Source organism: Charadrius vociferus, unplaced genomic scaffold (genome assembly GCF_000708025.1).
Source record: "Charadrius vociferus isolate BGI_N301 unplaced genomic scaffold, ASM70802v2 scaffold200, whole genome shotgun sequence".
NCBI classification, from domain to species: Eukaryota; Metazoa; Chordata; class Aves; order Charadriiformes; family Charadriidae; genus Charadrius; species Charadrius vociferus.
Genome location: NW_009646515.1, coordinates 1,528,851 through 1,548,061, shown reverse-complemented (window position 1 = coordinate 1,548,061; position 19,211 = coordinate 1,528,851). Strand labels below are relative to the sequence as shown.

Below are 19,211 nucleotides of genomic sequence, written 5' to 3'. Positions count from 1 at the left end.
TGTCATATTTGGCAAGATGTGACACATTTAGAAAAGGCAGAACTAGTAAGAAAATGAGTGATGTGAGTATGCTGATTATGGAAACATTATTGTGAGCAGGTAATAAAACCCACCATCTTTTTACTTATGCTTTTAGTGTTTTGAACATTCTCTTAAAAATCCCTTTTATTCTTTAGAGGAAAAAATCACTGTGGCTCTCTGCCTGGATTTATTAGACATCTGGGCATGTCTTATTGTGAATGTTGCCAAAATCCACATTTAATTTCTGATTTCCCGACCAGACTTTTAATATCTTTGTTTCTTTTCCACCAAATTAATTATGGACGTAAGCTGACTGACTGAGTTTCAGATAATACTTTTCACTTCACATTTTGAAGTCTGGTGGACTTTGTTCCATCATTACTTATTCATAGCATAGTCCAAGTATTCACATAACATGAATTAAAAAGTGCTGTCTTGTTTGTTTGTTTGTTTTTTCCCCTTATCTATGTTTCAGCAAGTCAGCATTGTGGTTAAGTTGGTTTATTTGTAAGAAGGCTAATCACTTTTTTTTATAGAGGTGGTGATGGTGAAAGAAGCCATGTAGAATGTAGTTGAACAAAGTAAATTTTCTGAACTGATATCTTCATGGGGGCTGCACACAGAAATTATGCTGGTTTAAATAAATTTTTCTGAAGTGGCTTTGAAGTCATCTACTCTCTTGTGTGACCACTTTCAAGTATTTAAGAATGATTGCTATTGAGTAACTTATTTCAGTTGTATTAGTGTAACGTGCACTCCAGTCGGAACTTCGCTTCCCCATCTTTCCCTGACAACTGATTATGGGGCTCGTCCTGGCCACGGTGCCATCTCCTTTACCCTGTGCTTCATAGACTTGCATTGTACCCTATGGAGGAGCAGTGCTAAAACAGGCTCAGAACGCTATTCTGGCATAACCCCTTAATAGAGGACCCCCAAGTATTACCCCATGTGAAGACTGAGGTGCCAAAGTGACTGTATTTCCTTAGGCTGTATAAGGTAGTGATGCCGTATTGCTAATCAGAGTTGTAATGGGGCTCTGGAAGATGCTTGCTTCAGTGCATCCATCTTTCAAAACTGGCGAGCTTTATTTCTTTGGTACAAATTATTAATTTTGGTTATTGGGCTGTTGATTAAAACAGTTTGAGAGACTGTTTAAACGAAAACTCAAACAAACAAAAAACTCCACCAAGTATTGTGCTTCTTAGCTTCCAGAGAAATTTTAACAGCTCCAAGTGCAAGATCCGCGAGACCTGTTAAGTCCATAAAGTAAGGCTTAGGATGAAATCACAATATTATTTCTTTTTCAAGACTTTGGGGGGTGGTGGTGCTGCTGTTCAAGCCAAGAGAACATGGAAAGGAAAGTGGGGAAGGAAAGTGTAAACTGAGCAGAAACAACTATTTCCTCGCTGCCCGCCCCCCCCCCCCAACAGTAAGATGAAATAGACTTTCAGGTCATTTTTGAAAAGTAGGAAAATTGAAAGCATGAGCTGAACAGTCGTCTTTCTGGCATGTCTGACCCTCACATTATTCCTTCCAGCCGGCTTACATTGTTCACTGGTTTGAATATTCCAGCTTTAGAAAAGTCTTTGTCCTTCCCTCTTTCTCTCTGAATCAAATTCAAGTCCTGTTACTGAACATAGAGGTTTTGCAAAACTTTTTATTTGTCTACTTTTCTATGCTTACATCTTTGTACACCCTTCCTTATTCCTTTTATATGGCTCAAGGTGCATGTCTAGCATTCCTTTAATCTTTTTCTGTGTGCCAACTTAAATGTAGTCTTTGTTGTACTTTCAGTCTTCTACTCCATGGAACACTTCTTTTATTATCCCACCCCCAACCCCGCCTCCAACCTATACACCTCCATACCCCAAAGGATTATTAATGAAAATGTAAACAACCTGCCTGTAGCCGAAGTAATACATAACTACTTTATTACAACTGTGCTTCTTAGGCTTCATCAGTACTTTGCAAACTCTTTGAAGTGGAAACCTGCTCAGGTATTGTGACTGAAGGGCTTTTTCATTTGCTCTAGAAGATTTAATAGAGTGCGTGGGTAATACTGTTCTCTCGAGGGAATACACAGTGCAGAAGAGGATTTCCTGGATAGTGTAGAACTTTTATAAGAGCTGGAAAGAAGCCTCTTGCTCATCTCCCAGGTGACTGCTGGATATGAGGAGGTGAAACATTGCCAAACTGGATAAGAGGGAACAAAAACTTGCACTAGATACAGTGATACAAGTTACTGTAAGAGAGAATTAAGTACTAAAAGTGCTTTTTGGCACTGAGGCCTGTAATGGAGAACCATCCAATAACGTATTACACTCATGAATCCACTTACATAAATCTTAATGATTAAGCTTACACTTTTACACTAATCTAAGGGGAGATCCATTGGGTGAACTGAGGGCAGACCTTGGCTTACCCAGCTTGGCATTTGTAAAAGTACAAAATAAAAAAAAAAAGTTCTTTCTAATACCAGTATCCTGCAGCAGTTGAAAGACTAAACAAAGCAATGGATTTCTGGGAGAGTTTGTCCTCCTGTCTATTTCTGTTAAGAACTGAACCAATAAGCTATGAGTTTTGCAGAAGACGGGTGTCTGTAACTAAGTGGCTTGTTGTCTCTGTAAGCCAACTTATTAAAAAGCAAAATACTTAACATCTTTGAAAACAGTGAAGATTTATGTCAGGAGGACATATTTGATAGCTCGTTGAACTGGCTCCACACATTATCATTGTAGTCTTAGAAAAGTTGTTTTACATAAAGTGACTAAATTTTGTAGAACACAGTATGCCTACTTTTACAGCTTTTGATAAACACTGGAGAAAATTACTGAGAAACAAGCTATTATCGAACAGTAATAATCCTATTGCTGTCTTCTGAAAAAACACATTTAAAAAACCCCATGGAACAACATTTTAAAATCCATGGTCCTACTTCTGCTGTTAAGTCAGTGAATACTGTATGTGCCAAAATTCACAGTGACATAAGACTTTCCAACATAAGCGTCCTCCCTATTACATCTAACTTGCTTCAGCCAAAATTTAAAAATAACATAAAAACTTTACTACATTTTGGTTCCAGTCTGGAAAATATAAGGGGTTGATGGAAGAAGTCTACAATATTACAATTATGAAAGTAATTAAAGGTATCGACAAGTTTTCATACCTGGGCAACATGGTGTTTCTCTTGGTCTTTTCTGCCTTTTGTCACCTGGTATAGATTTGAATAATACAGACTGTCATCGAACAACAGCCAGGAGCTTACCATTCATTGTTACCCTCCTCCTCAGCAGTAAATTCTATAAATTTGGGAAATATTTTTATTAAAATCCAAGATTTTAATAGGGGATAACTACAAAAGGAGACAGAATGAGCCCCAAAGATGAAATAAGTGTGACTTGAACAAAACAGCTTGAAGTACAGCAGTAGTTAGAAGTAAAAGGTTGATTGCTTCGGGTCATGATTTCCAACATAAGTTCCTGTTACCAACAGTTTATGCATTGGCAGTGAGAACCTGCTCTGGCTAAAACTTGGCATAAAAGAACTAATAGTTTTTTAAGTGTTAAAGACTGCCAGGAAATAGATATATTCAACAGGAGTTGTAAAATTTGACTGTATTTTTTAAAAAGTGATTCAACAAAGCTACAGCGCAGAACAGCTGTATTTATGTTTTGCACTTTCTTTGGTTTTAAGCCTGTTGACAAGATACCTGCTGTAATACAAGGCAAGCAGTGGTTTAGGGTAAGCCCTGTATCTCTTCATATGTCACCTGTGGGTGCACACTTGGAAAGCAGTCCAGGTTTCTCACACTGCACTTTGAGTGGAGCTGCAACATGCAGTCCCCCTTGAGGCTGCCTGCAGAGACACGGACTCCATCTCCTCTGCCTCCCAGTTGTGTTTGTAACACAAGCCCAGTTTCCTGGGGCACCTCAGAGTCCTTGCACTGTGGATACCTGTGACTGACTAGCTAGCTGAAGGGCTTTAGAAACATCAGCTTCAAATAATGCTACTCATCTTTCAGAGGTACAAAGCTGGGTACAGCAGAGTAAACATGGTAAAAGCTTTACAGGCCTTGGTTTTAACAGTTTTCTTTGCTTGCCCTTGTAAGTTGCTGTTGGCTTACTGACCTTCATCCGTCTATTCTGCCTGTCCTTCTGCAGCAGGCTCCCTGTCACAGTGTTTATCTTGGTCAACCTGTTAGATTTCTACTGAAATCTTCTGCAGAAACTCTGTGCTTTTTAGGCAGGTGAAACTCCCATTGTGTTTAAGGACAATTCCATCAAAAAATAGTAAAATAGCATGATGTAAGTTACTTAATACAAATTATAAGAATACAGCCTCCTCTTTATACCGTCTTCCTGTCTTCATTTCCATAACCTCTTAAATTTCCAGAGAATGTGATATTAATACAGAATTGCAGCATGTATAACACAACATACAAAATAACTATCTATTTTTTCAAAGTATGTTTGTTCATTTGTTTTAAGAAAAGTTGTATCAATCCTAGTCGCGCTTGCAAATTAATGACATGGTATGAAATGTTCTGAAATCAGGGTGCTAGTGCTACAAGATTGTCACTGGTCAAAATGGAGCACTCTTCATGGAAGGCAAAAAGGAGGGAACAGATTTATGCCTGAGCCCTTACTTTCTGTTTTTTTGATTTCCATTTTATTATCTGACCATGAAGAAAATTAATTGCTTATATTCTTTTTTACTTCAGGCAGTTAGCTCTTTGTAAATAAAAGTGACTTCTTTGTTATTTGAGAATAGTAAGTGAGAAAGTAAAGACATCCAGTTATATCCTTACCTGCAGTCTGTGCGTAGAATTCTTTCCCACACTTGGGTGGCTCAGTAGTTGTGCCCAGTAGCTGTTGAACTTGATTAGATCTGCTTGATTTAGAAGTGAAAATTTTTCATCCTACTGCAAAAACTGCAGATTCACACTGAGCTCTCTGAGTCATGCTGTACTCATCTATTATAGTGAGCAATGAAAATGTTCATTTGAACAAATGAACAAAATGAATAACGAATGAAAAAATCACTTATGCCTAATTCTGTAATGTCTACAACTATATATTTACAATTACATTACTTTTCAGGATCATTACTGAGAGTAGAGCTTTAGAATTCCAATACAAAGAAGGACTTAAATAGATTTACAAAAAACATAATGTCCAAATGTTTTGGCATGTATCATATGATCCTTATTTCAATAGATATGGTGAAATCGTATTTTACATCTTGCCTTTTCTTTAAAAAATCTTAAAAAAAATCTATCAATCAAAGCTAGCAGCATCTTTTTCTTTGGTAGTATCTAAACAGCATTGTTTAACTCTTTTAATTGTATTTTTTATCTGGACATTGGAGCAAATCTTGAGCAAACATAACTATCCAAAGTCTTGCAAAAAGTCAATTTTGCTGTGACCATGTCAGGATTTCACTTGATACATTTACTCACTTTCCTGCTGTCTGGATTTTATTGCTGTCCCTGGGACCATTAATCTGCATTTATAGCTTTGAATAGCTTCAGAGTTCTTGATGTGACTGTATTCTCTCAACAAGAAGATGTGCCTCTGTCCCCCATTTGTCTTTGCCAGGTCCATCTCAGGAAGGGAGAACCGTGTCAAAAAACCCAGAGGGGATAAAAACCTAAATGTGCTGAAAGTATTTATTACAGCCTTTCATTTAAACACTGGACAAATATTAGCAAAGGTCACTCTGGAAAGCCTGAGTTAGAGGAAGGTGTATCGAAACTTGTCAGGGCTATATAGCACTAAGGCAGAGCTGGAGTCAGAACCAGGAATTTCTTGGCTCCTGCCCTCAAATATAGGATCTTGGAATGCAGTTGTTATTTCTGGTGGATGGGGCACTAACATGATTGTCTAATGAGGTCTACCAGACCAAATACAAGGCACACTTGATGGTACGGGAGTAAACCTTTGTCCTAGTCAGCTCATTTCATGTGTATCTGTTTGCAGAACTGAGGCTTCAGAAGGAAACTAAATGCAGGGAGTGTAGGAGCGTTCTGAAGCAGTATTATATGTGACATAGAGCAAGCAGTTTGCTTCAGTACTTACCAGCATCCATGGCTAAACCTGTGGGTGCCGCTGAGTATTTTTGGGTTCCATTCCGTTCACGATTCAACTCTTGATGTTGAGGTAGTAGAGACAAGGGATGCTGGAATTTGTGTTTGATTAGTTGTCTAAGTACATCACTATGGATAGATGGTTTACCATACAAAAGAAGAGATTTCCCCATAAAATGGAGGAATAGATGTGCAGCTTGGTTTTGTTTGGAAGTGACCTAATTTGAGACTAGAATGGGCAGCATGAGTAAGCAAAGAAAGGAAACATAGCTTTTGGATGGGCATCTCTCTTAATCCTAGTGAATTATATTGAAGATGCAGTCCTTGAAATTGTCAGTTGTATTTCAGGGTGGCAGTTTTCATTATCGGCTTCTTAGCATAATTAATGTAATTCTGCTACTTAGTTTACTGACTGAAAAACTTTATTAATACATGATTTTTCGGGATTCAAGAGAAGCAAGCTGAAGACAAGTTTGGACATGTTTCCTGTGAGACTCTTTAGAAAGCTAGCCCACCTTTGACATTTCTTGCTTTTTTAACAAGAAATACCATCTTTCTGCCTTCCAAAACCATCTTGGTTTTGGTCTTTTCCTGCATAGGATTGTGTGTATTAGCCATGTCCATTGTTTTAACATACCATTTATTTTCTCTCAGCTTTAGTATGCTTGATTTTTGTGTTCCTTTTATCAATAGCCTTTCTTCCTGCTGGTTGACATCTGCAGCACCCATGTAGATGTCATTCATGATATTGCCACAATTTGACTGTTACTTCCTTAGTGCATTTCAATTTTAAGTGTAGCATCTAGAATCTGCAAAGTGGAAGCAGTATGTGTCATCATCCAGATTGGTCTGTTTCAGTGCAGTCAGTATGGTCTTATTTTTCTGCTAGAAATCTCATACTGTGTAATTATTGAAAACACTGTATTGCAACAATGTTGCAATGCTCTAATTTTTAAAAAGCCTTTGCTTTATGTGTTCTATGTTACGTTATTATATGTGTGTAATTTATTTGCAAGTGCATTTAATCGATTTCCAAAATGTCAATTACCTAGCAACTTCACTGTTTCTCAGTTTATTCCTCTAGTGCTTATCTGGGAGACTTCAGCCCATAGTAACCATTTTATCCTAATAAATATTTACATTAATGTGAACGCTTGCAAAAAATACATTTTAGCTCTAATCTTAACATGAATCTACAACTCCTGAAAGAGTTCAAAATTTACAGTCCCTGAAAAGAAGGGAACCTATTGCAGCCTGATACCAATACACTCACACATGCACCAAACTTGTGATGGCAAAGTTAAACTTCTGGTGTTATGCAGAAGGCTCAGGTCTACCATAAAGCTGATACATTAAGGATAAACAATACATAAAGTTTACTGCTTTGCATTTGTTTCAATAATCAATTATAGAATCACTTCTAACTATGTATCTCTAAACCTTCTTATTTAAGAAATAATGCATGCAAAAAGCACATGAATGTTTCACTTAATGTTTCTTTCAGCATGCAAAATATTCAGATGATCTACCTTTTTTGAGAAGATCTCTTTAAAAAAAGTGTATCATTTCATAGAACATTATCTTTTATAGTAGGAAGCACGTTCTTCCACCACCATGTCCTATCATTTATATTGGGCCACATAATTAGGAAGAAATGTGAACAAAAGCAGGTTTTCATGGTAACTCTCCATGAACTTGCTGCCCACAGTTACTTGTGGCATTTCTAATTTTTTTGCAGTAGCTTCTTGCCTTGAGAATGAGATGAGGATCGGGAATCAAACCCTTCCTTCTTCCTTAGGAGTTCCCAATGTTCTTTTTAATGTGTCGGTTGATAGAACCTGTGGGTAGGGGACTAAAGAGATGCTTTCTATATACTTACTGAGATTAACAAAGCATTTGGATAAGCTCTCCAAGCTTGCTCTCTGGTTGCTTTTGGTTGGGTTTTTTTGTGTGTGTAGGTTTTTTTTGTTGTTGTTGTTCTTTGTTTGTTTTTCAAATGTTGAAAGCCTTATTTGTGCAAGGACTCATGGCCATGCTCTGATGTATTTGTGAGCCTTTGGAGAATTAGAGCTTGAATGGGGTTTGTTTGGTTTTGTTTTTTTTCCTTTCACCAAACAGCTCTTTCTTTCTTGGTGACTTGGCAATATACAGCGTATTTGTGCATTTCTATACGACGTATACCCAATAGTATAACAGGGTTGAAAAGATTTATGCTCTTGGGTTGGAAACATAATTTGTCAAAATATCTGCACACCTGCACTTTTTCTTGTCACTGTGGTTTATTTATTTATTTTTTCTCCTAGAATGGTTGCCTGGGGAAAACAGCACTGCTGTGTTGGCAGAATACAGGACATTTTCTTGAGATTCAGGATTGTTCTAACAGTCCTTCTACTTCATTTGTTCCTGGCTACAGCAAGCAAAGGTAAGACAGCTTTTTCCTGATTTATATAGTGTTAGTACTCAAAAAAAAAAAAAAAGAATTAGTTTTGATGAATAGGACTTTTGAATATATTCAGAACAGGCAAGTTTCTGCTCTCTTGAAATCAAGAGGAAAAATTGCCATTAACAAGAAATGAAACAGTTGGTGCTCAGCCCTTTGGATAAAGTTTGGATAAACTCTATGTTTGAAGTATTTGTTTTCATAAAAAATCATCATTGGTAACTTTTTTTGCTGTGGATGAGGAGAGAATGTAAACACAGTACATAATAACAAGACAAATTACTTTCTTTTCATTTTTTTTGAACTAGAAGTGTCACTATTTTCAGAATGTGTTCTTAAATCTTTTACACTGCTCTTACACAAACACCACAAGATCCTTTGAGCTTCACTCTGCTTAGTGCATAGAACATCTCCTGTATTGCTCTTGGTTGTGGATCTAAATATGGCTAGGACAAAGTAGTAAGCTCCAAAACATGTAACAGAAATGATGTATATGTATTTGACAGTCTATGCTCTTTATATAAAGGTAAATGAAAAATAAATTCATAAGGTTCATGTACAAATTGGGTAAGTGACATTGTGATGCTTTTGTATGAGGTATGGTAGAATCAGCACTGCTGTGTTGGCAGAATTATTCTGTAAGCTGGCAGATACAAGTCTCACTACTCTGGACCTCAACTGATATAGATAATAGATCTTGTCATTTGTAAAACATCCTTATGTCAATAGCATGTAACACATTTATCATGTTAGTAATGTGCATGGAATATTAAATAATTAGAAGTGTTTTTTGCCAGGTACTTAACGGCTAGTTTTAGAAACTGGTTCCTGTGTTGTGGCTTGTTGTTTTACTCTAGAAGGTCAGTTTCTTGCAGTTCAAATGTACATAGTAAGTATGCCTGCTTAATGATATTGTACTAGCAATGAAATCTCACAGGTTTACAGACTAGATTAATTCTGGTTCTAATTCTCCAAATGTACTAATTTTCATAAAATTAAGATTTTATTGAGACAGAATTGGAGATTCAGGTGATAAAACTGTTACTAAGATGGTGAAGTTTTAACCTCATGTATTTTGAACAGTAAAAAGGACAGCACTGCTGAGTAGATGGGCAGATGTCATACAAGAATTTCTCTAAGGAACATTCAACTGCATCTAGAGTTCTGAGGAAAAGGGATTTTGTCTTTCGCCTATGTATCACTTGCAAGTTTAGCAGTCCTTCAAGAAAAGCTAAACTGATGCAAGGGTTTATTTATGGTTCCACCTTTTTTTGTTTGTTTGTTGGTGGGTTTTGGTTTTTTTAGGTTTTTAGCACTGTCAGCAGCATCTCTGCTCAGTTCTCTCCTCATCTCAGGTGCCAAAGTATGTTTGTTCTCCGGGAAATATGAAAAGAAAAGAAATGACTATGTTCTTTCCGATGTCTAGGACACTCTGGATAATTTGGCATAGTTTATCCCCACATATCCAAATACAACTGTGAATGAAAAGGATGGATGAAATTCATTTTGAGGAAACAGTTCTTAGCTTTAGATTTCCACAACATTCAGCAGAATCAAGTGACCCACATGTACAGAGTTTAGAGTTTTAAACTTTTTATAAAGAACAGTTATGAGCTCTAGATGGAATACATTAGGATACAAGATTCTTGTGATGTCATTTTAATGGACTGTAGCAAGGCAAATATGTTACAGGTGGCAAACACTTCTATAGAAATGAATGACAATTGTTACTGGTTAAAAGCCAGGTTGTGCAGACACATAAACTTGTGACTATTTTTATTCAAGAGAATACACAACTGTATTAATCCTCAACTATACTGATACAGTAGCTATTAGTAATGTAAGCAAAATAACACTGGTGCTTATCTACTGAGAGAATCTGCTTCTGTATGTCTAATTCTTACTACCTATGGTTGGCTGTCTCTTGTAAAGTTGTCGATTATTACTATCTGAAAATGCTTGAAAAAAGAGAGATTACATTTTTGGTTTATGTTTGCATTACCTTATTGTCAGAAAGTTTATTTTAAATATTTGGAAGTATGTCCATGCATTTCAGGATTTCTTTTAGGGCTTAAGAACACATGCTTATTAAGTGGATGCTCTTAGTTTTAGTGAGGGAAAAAACACCAGTTCTCGCATCTATTAGAGATAAATATATTAAGAAGAAACAATTTGCATTTCTGAAAGAGGTTAAGTGCCTGAATATAGTGAATGACATTGAAACGTCAGCCCAGAATTATTATTGCTTGGAGTTTCCTTGACTCCAAATGGTGATTTTTGCTTATTTTTCCTACTCTGGAGATATTTGGAGCATTCTTTCTACTATGCTACCTTTTATGTGCTGTGATGATGAAGGTATGTTCATGCCGAGGTTTCTGAATGTGATTTGTATCATCCGGACCCAAAGGAACTAATTGTAAGCCAGGAATGCCAGTGTCAGAGCACAGCCAGTTCCAGCTCCTCTGTTCTACGGTCAAGGGTGGGCCACCGCCCACTAGTACCAGTACTAGAGAAGATAAGCAATGATTAACAAAACTTCCAAAAACTTTAAAGTAATGTCACCTCCTACTTACATTGTATCCACCCACATATCAGACAAACTTAGCCAAGATGATGTTGATAATTAATTTCTAACTAATTTGACACTGTACTGCATGGGCTCCACTTCGAACAGCGAAGTGCATTTTCTGACTATGGTTATGATTTCCTTTGTGCTTTTTCAGCATTCTTTGAGTGGACTGACCATATAAAAATTTCCAAGCCTTTCTTGTAACAATTCAGATAGTATTGGTATCTATTCTCTTAACTTTGGCACCTCTTTTTGGCACTTTTTTTTTTAACTGTTTGGAGCAAATTGGGCCAGACTTTCCAGTTTCCAGAAGGGTAGACCTCTCTAAGTAAACTCTTTTATTAGTTTAAATTAATTTGTCCAGCCTTGCATAGTGATCAATGGAAGTCTTTTTGAATGATACAAAGCAGACTAGGAGAATCATCAGCAGGATTGAGCTCATTTTGCATCATTTCTCTTGGTTACCTGCCTTAAGACTGTTTCCACCTTCAAGTTTATGTCCACTACCAGCTCCCTTGACAACTTTGTAGTGTCAACTCCCTTAAATGTAACAGGATTTTGCAGCCCTTTAATAAATTCGGTCTTGGCACATAAATACTGATTTAATGCTTAACATGAAATCAAGCCTCTCAGAATTTGTTTACTTCCAATATGAAGAATGCTGACGGTACTTCAAGTTTTGATTAACATTTTTGCTCAGGAATGGACTTCCAGTCTTCCAATCTGTAAAGTTAACAGTGACTTCAAGTTTTGAAGCTGTGTCAGGGAACTTCCTTAACCGGTCACTTTGCCCATCTCTGCATGCTCAAGATTGCTTACAGGAATTTTGGAGGGTATATGAGTCATGCAAATATATTTCTGACATACAGTCTCTGAGGAACAGCAGCTGCCTCAAATCTTTTGAAACCTTCAGCATAATTCCTACTTAATAATGAAAGACGAACAATTCTTTTTCTTTGGAGGGACTGTATCACAGATGTTGGCATATAACTGTATATCTAGCTAGCTGTTTCCTTTACAAAATCAATTTCCTCATGATCTGTCCAAACTGGAAGGTAGCAGATCTATTTTAATTGTAGTCATCCTTTTACTAAAAAGGGTAGGTACATTTGAACTCGTATCTAAAAATCTTCACTTCTGTGACACTTTCACCTCCCTCCCAATCTTCCTCACACCAGGTTTTAAGTCATGTTTTAAAAAACTGGTTTTCCGTGCTGATCTGTTCTTAGCTGAGTATCCCAGATTTTGCCTGTTAGGCTCTGACAAATGGCCAAACTAAATGAGTCAATTCATGCTTTATGGTTGGGCAGGAAGGAAGTAGTTCTACTGCTTGCTGTTGGATCAAGTATGCTTTTCTTCTCCATTGCTGTAGAACCATTCTATTACCTTGCCATTCAAAGTCCACTGTCTGATAGTTAGGATTTTCACCAACTTCAGCCTGTACCCTGGGAGTTTTGTGTTTGGTTTATAGCCTTGTATGGCACTTTCATGATATATGTTGAACTTCAGGAATGATTCAGGGTTGTGAAAGATACCTACAAGTTTCTGCTAATTAGCATCACAAAGGGAGTCTCAAAGCTATAGTAGGCAACAAGAACAGTTATCAATGACTTTTCATGAAACTGGATTGGTATATCTTGTGTTTCAAACTTTTTCTGGTAGCTTGTACCTATCAAGCTGCACTTGGAAGTTAGGAACTTCCTCCTGTTTTTCATTTGTTGCTTTGAAAAAGAAATTTGAGAGCCCTGTGGTCAAGAGGCAGAAAAGTTGAACACATTCCTGATTGAGAATTGGCCTCATGAAAGCTGGTGCTGTGGTTGGTTGAGAAGGTCACAGAAGAGCTAGCTGTGATCTTGACAGCTAGCTAGCACTATGAGTGTAACCTACCTTGGAAAAAAAAACCCCACCTTGATCCAAGTTGCCTGGAAATTTGTCTTTTCACTGGGGAGCTAATGAAAAAGCTTTCTTCCTATATTGACTGATCTTTTCCTGCTGTCCAGCTCTGATCAATCATGATTAATCACATACCTCTTTTAGACAGTACATAAAAGCTCTGCATATATTGATAAATAAATGCTGCCTTAAAGGTGTCAGTAATGTGTTCTCTTGCTCTGGCTGAGCATCTATCAGGCTGTTTCATTTTTCTGTAGTTCCACTTCATGTCCCATAGGAGTTTTTTCTTAGTTTGGATTTATTTTGTTGCTGATGGGTGTACCATAAAGCAAGCAATCTTGATAATGATTGTGCAATTGAAATGTGCATTTTTCCACAAAATAAGAGTCAGCTCCAAAGAGCTTACATCTACAGCCACAAACGCCTGTACTTTCCTCTAGTGGGACAGTGGAGGAAATGAAGCACCTGTAAGAACTTAAAAGTTATGATCAAGTTCCAGTGTTTGGGGCGTTCTCTGGCACTACTGGCTTTACCAGCATTGACAGAGCCTGACACTTTGTTTTCACCAGTAAATTTACTGTTAGCACCTAAAATTCTATTCACTGTCACAACTGAACTCCAGGTTGCCATCATCTCAATGCCTTAGTAGATTTGAGATTCACAGACCAGATGTGTCTGCAAGTAAATGCCCTGATAGAGAGCAGTAAATGGGGATGGATGGGATTTAATTTAAAATAAACCAGTGACTCCAAAACACATTTCCTGAAAGTTACCTAAACTCATTGTCTTCTAGAACATGGCTGTTTTCTACCTTTCCTGCTGAAACTCTGCCAGCATGCAGCAGAGGATTTAAGAATCTCAGGGTTGGAAAAAAATGGCACGGAGAAGCATGATCTTGTTCAGAGAAGCAGCATGCATGTCTGGGACATGAGAAGGCAGTAAGGACTGTAGTCCCTTCTTCTAGCTCTGTTTCTGTATTTTATCCAGCATCTATTAAATGCAAAATACCTATGCAGTCCTGGGAATAGGAACCACGATCTGTGATACTCTTTTTGCCTCCCAGTTGTCGTTTAAGTGCTGCCTTAGAGAGCTACATGGTCATCCTTCATTTTGTGCATGAGTTTTACTTCAAAGCTTTAATGACCACCTAGGATTTATTAACTGCCTCCAAATTTACTGCTTCCCTGCCACAAAAAAAAGCAAAAGAGAAGGATACAAGGTTGTTTCTTAATGTGTTATTTTGAAAACTCCTAGGTAAATGCCTAGGAACAGTACTATATAGAAGAATAATATTCATATAGATAATCCTTTTAAAAACAAAGCCATTTTACAAGTCACCTTTTCTTTATTTAGATCAGGAGGGTTTCCTAGGACAATATAAAGCCATCTTTAAGACTGCATGTGAAGATCCTTGGATTATGTCACCAAGAATTTCTCTGCGTCCCTTGAAAGAATTCATTGTCTGTGTGCACCTCAAGCTGTATTCCTCAAATAGTCCCTGGACAGCATATGTATACAATCAAGAGACATCTCACAGCAATCTCTCTGCAAATAAATATGATCTTGGACTTACAGGAGATCATGGTAAACTGAGGATATGGTTGTTCGGAAATCAAATAAATACAACAGCAAGACTTCATGACAACAGTTGGAACCACATATGTATCCAATGGAAAAGTGAAGATGAGGAGATGAAGGTATTTATAAATGGCACAAAAGAAGTAAACAAAAAAATAACCGGGAAAGTTAACCTCCCTGGAAAAGGGCAGTTCTTACTTGGCTGTTCAAAGCTGCCAGGTACAGCTGTGTCACCTCACCTGGGTATGACTGGGGAGCTGTACATGTTCAGAATGTGGGATAAAGCAAATATAAAGCAATCTTGGGACTGTGAAGATAGTGGTGTTATACGCTGGAGAAAGGAGGATTGGGTCTATAATAAGACAGTAGAAGAGGATGACTCGTTGCCATGTGGTAAGTACCATTGCACCCTGTTTTTGTAATAGAATTTTGGTCAAAAGTTGATCTGAACATGTCTAACATTTCTGTTCCAGATTTTACAAAGTCTTTGTCTGTTGGTCATTTCTAGCTAAATGCTTAATAAGGTCATGTGGGGATTTGCAGCTTTCACCAGCTTTTATCCAAATGTAAAAACCATAGCAGCAGTCCTTTAAAGACTTTCAAATTGCTTCAACTTTTGTGTCTGTCTACTGTCCATATAATGGTAATGACAGCAGGATGCATCCAACCGAAACTTACTGGAGTATTAGAGCTTTCTATCAATGTCATCTTAAAATAATTAATTTACACGCCTTCTATTTGGGGAGTAATTATAGAGGAAAGCATTGCTGGTCCTCATTTTGCACACTCACTGGGCCAGAACATCAACAAGTCAACTTTTCACTGCTTCACTGGCACATTACACCATCTTTCACAGGTATGGTCTGCATCTGTAAAGATTACTGGAGGCTCTGATTTTTTTCTTGTTTCTGTATCAGTAATGTTTTCCTTTATTAAAATGACCAAATGGTTTCTCACACATTTCTCAAAATTCCTCTCTACCCTGAAAAAGAACCACAAAAAGCTTTAAACCAGACCAAACCAAGATTTTATTTTCAGAGAAACTTGAGTTTTAATATAGTTGAAATGGAGTTAAAGCAAGAGAATAGTCTTCTTTCTAGCTTTTGCTATCATATCTGTTGACAAGAAAGACAAACTTGAATCAAGCTTCGGTAGGATCCAATTTATCAACCATAGGAAATGGTATTACCCCCTAAGACCTTCAGGGATTTTGAAGTGACTAGCTCAATTGATTTGTAAAATTCTTATATATCGTAGTTGCTTCAGTGAAAATTAATTGTGGTCTTCATCACCTTTATCCTTAAAAACTGTACCTATCTATTTTGTGCAGACTAAATAATATCATTTAGCTATGTAATGTTATAATCACTGCCTGTCTGGGTAGATGAAAAGTGTCTTAGTAAGGGCATTAAAATACGGAGACCAGATTTCATTTTCTGGGAGATAAAGAAATCTGTCTGACAAACCAGGACTCGTGGAGAATGCCTCTAACGCTGGGTCGTAATGAATGAAATGCCTCTGCTGGCTTGATGCTGTAGTTGGGAGCACATCTTCTCTGTTGAGCTGTGTGATTTGGGAGACGAGCTCAAGAAAAGATGTCTGTCTTTTGCTCATGTTTGACTCTGTTTGAAGGAACACGGTTCTAGGGCTGAAAGAGGGAGCATTCTGGCTGCCAGACAAAAGTTCAATACAAAGAAAGTCTGAGAGAGATCTGTCTAGATAGTGGGTAAATCCAGGTCAGCGTGGAGCATCTGGTTATCTTTCACCAAGGCACAGCAAGGACAACCTTCTTGGTTTTAGTTCCAGAGCTTTCTGCCCTGAATCTAGAGCATCCTTGAGCATCACAGGGCAGCTTGGTTAGGCAATGCCCAACTCCAGCCCCAAGTGATTAATGATTTTAGAATTAGTGATTTAGGGGCTTGTGGAATCCTTTGTCTAACTGCAAGAGCTCTCTAGCGAGTGTGTAAAATGTATGGTTTCCAAAGCTCTGTTACTTACTCAAATTGAGTTTTAATTATGCTGACAGAGGTTTGTTTCAGTACAGAGACCATCTCTACTGCCAAATAAAAGTTTTCTCCTCTAGATAACTTGGAAGAGTAACAGCTTTTTGCAGAAAAGTTCACTGGAATTTTTTTAACAGTTTATTTGCCTGTTTTCAGGAAAAGGTGCATTTTAGCTGATTGCGTTCCCCCTCCAAGTCAGCCTGTGAAAGGCACATAGTTAGCAAATATCTGTCCAATGATTTAATGAAAACAAAGCATTGACAGTAGGAGCATATAATAGTCAACATCAGGCAATTTTAACTGATGTACTAGTCTTACAATCTGATTTCTTTCTGTAAGTTCCTCTGTACACCTGTGTAAAAATTACCTGATTTTGGGGGCTTCTCTGTTTTTGTTAAAAGAGAAGGATTTTGAGTAGTAAGTCTTCAGAAAGATCTGGTTTTGCATGCTCAAAGAACGTAATTGGCAAAGGGCTAAAGCTTGGGAAAGGGCTATGCCACCTGTGTAGGCACAAAAGGTGAAAAGGAAGTGTTTCATTACAGTCATAATTGTGCCGGAGGACAAGTTTCAGCATTTTTTTTATGACCTGGTTGGCATTTTGCACGTACATAAAACAACGATTTGTAAAATGTTCAAAACTTACCATGATTTCTGTTATTTCTCCTTTGCTTAACCACTCAAAATCTTTGTCCGGTGTAAGCCATATGTAATTTGTGTCTTATAGGCAGTGATGCACTCCATTAATAAATCTAGATTTACTTAACATCACATTATTTGATTATGTTTCCTTGCCTCCTTTTCCCACCTTTCCTTTTGTTAACTATTTAGATTCTTTTTCTTTTGGTTCTATTATTTATTTTTATAATAATTATCCAGATTACCAAAAATGTATTTAGTTTTTTCTTAACTATATATGGTCTAATAAGGACCAGAATCCCGATTCTGGTAAGATTTACACGCATGCTTAGCACTTAAAGGTAAGCATGTGTGGGTAGGATTACCTTTGCAGTAGCTATGTATTTTATGCATCTGAAGGTTTGCAAGAAAGGACATATCTGACTGATTCCCAGTTTGTTGTGAGGGCTGATTGCATTTCATGGACTAATGGAACTTAGTAATAGAAAACCTTTAGATCTGCGTTAAAATGCCACTCTTGCTTCTTCCAGTCACACAGTCTTCTGGTTCTCTGCTCGGTGTAGCCATTGCATGCTGATCAGGTGTAAATACTGGAGGTAGGGCCAAAGAGGGAAGGAGGCCCCACACATTGTGCGTCACCAACCTTCCACTTACATTCCTCAGGTTCCTTTGATAATTCCCCTTTTGCTGAGAATGAGAAGTAGCCTAACAGCTGTGATATGGAGAAAGAGTGCCACAGATTGATTGTATCTCACTTTAAAGATCATCTCCTGGTATTTAAAAATATGTAAGTGAAGAAAGATGTGCTCCGTGTTCCAAATGCCAACTTTGGAAAATTTCTTTATCTTGTTCCTTGATGAATGATTCCTGTTTAGCTACATACTTTAATGTGGACAATATGAGTGATTATTGTCTCTGCATAATCCAAGAAGAAATTTCACTATGTAATACAAAGCTGTTGGTCATTTAAGAGAATACTAAGACACAAGAAAATAGGTGAGTTTAAAATGCTAGATGCTTGAAAAGAAACTTCAGTCATCTGTGAGCACCAGCTCTTCAGTTGTCATTTTTACATGGGATATTTGCAAGTTGCCTTTAATAATAACTTGACAACTGGAAGAAATGTACTGTTTAAACATTAATCATTTCAGTTACACATTAAACAGTAACATTCTTAATCCAAATATAAATATCCAAACTGTTACACTGTGCATTTATCCAAGGAGCACAGAGATGATGGGATATCTTTTACAAATTTCAGTGAGTAAATAAAACAGATGTTTTATAGCATAACTGTAAATAGTATCACTGACAGTAAAGCACTGTCATCTCATTTGTGGTATTGGTGCTCTAACTTTTAGCAGGAGTGCAGTCCCTGTTGCTTTTGGTTGCATATTTTGCATAAACAAAACACAATGTTTATAATGTGGAATTTTAGATTTTTCTAAACTGTCCTGTCCAACATTCAAGATTAAGGTGTTGCCTCCTCTTTTCCATGTACCCTTTTCACTCCCAGTATTGCTGAGCCTGCTACTGGTGATGCAGGAGGAGGTTTCCAGGCTTGTGGGAACAAGGCGGTTTAATGTTGATGGGAGAAATGGGAAGTGATCGGTGCCCTATGTGACTGTTTTGCCTTTGCATGCTCAAGGAAGAGGAAAACTTCAGTGTGGGCAGTTGTTTTAGTTTGCAGGTGTGGGCAATAGGAGGCATGATTTAGGCTCATGTAATCCCTTTTAATGATTTCCTGAGCTGTGTGCGCTTATGATGACAGCATCTGCTTTCCTGGAATGGGGGGTGGAGTCCCAAGGCTTTACGTCCTCAGGCAGAAGGTGGAAAAGTAGCGGCCACTCTTGCACTCATCCAGTCTGCATCTCAGTCTGTTGGGTACCAAACTTTGGGTCATATTGTTACATTTGCTGAGTGGATCATGACAGCTGAAGATGAAAAAATAAATTATTTGCCCCATTACTATTTTCTTTCTAAAAC

General features: G+C 37.5%; 1 protein-coding gene across 1 annotated transcript in view; it reads left to right on the top strand.

The window, feature by feature from the left end:
- The first annotated feature begins 8,410 nt into the window (after nt 1-8,410).
- GPR64 (G protein-coupled receptor 64) overlaps nt 8,411-19,211 on the top strand; it is a 49,393-nt gene continuing 38,592 nt past the window's right edge. The window contains exons 1-3 of the mRNA XM_009884757.1: nt 8,411-8,528; nt 14,362-14,979; nt 17,756-17,770. Of these exons, the coding sequence (XP_009883059.1) occupies nt 8,411-8,528; nt 14,362-14,979; nt 17,756-17,770 (751 nt within the window). The remainder of the gene's footprint in view (nt 8,529-14,361; nt 14,980-17,755; nt 17,771-19,211) is intronic.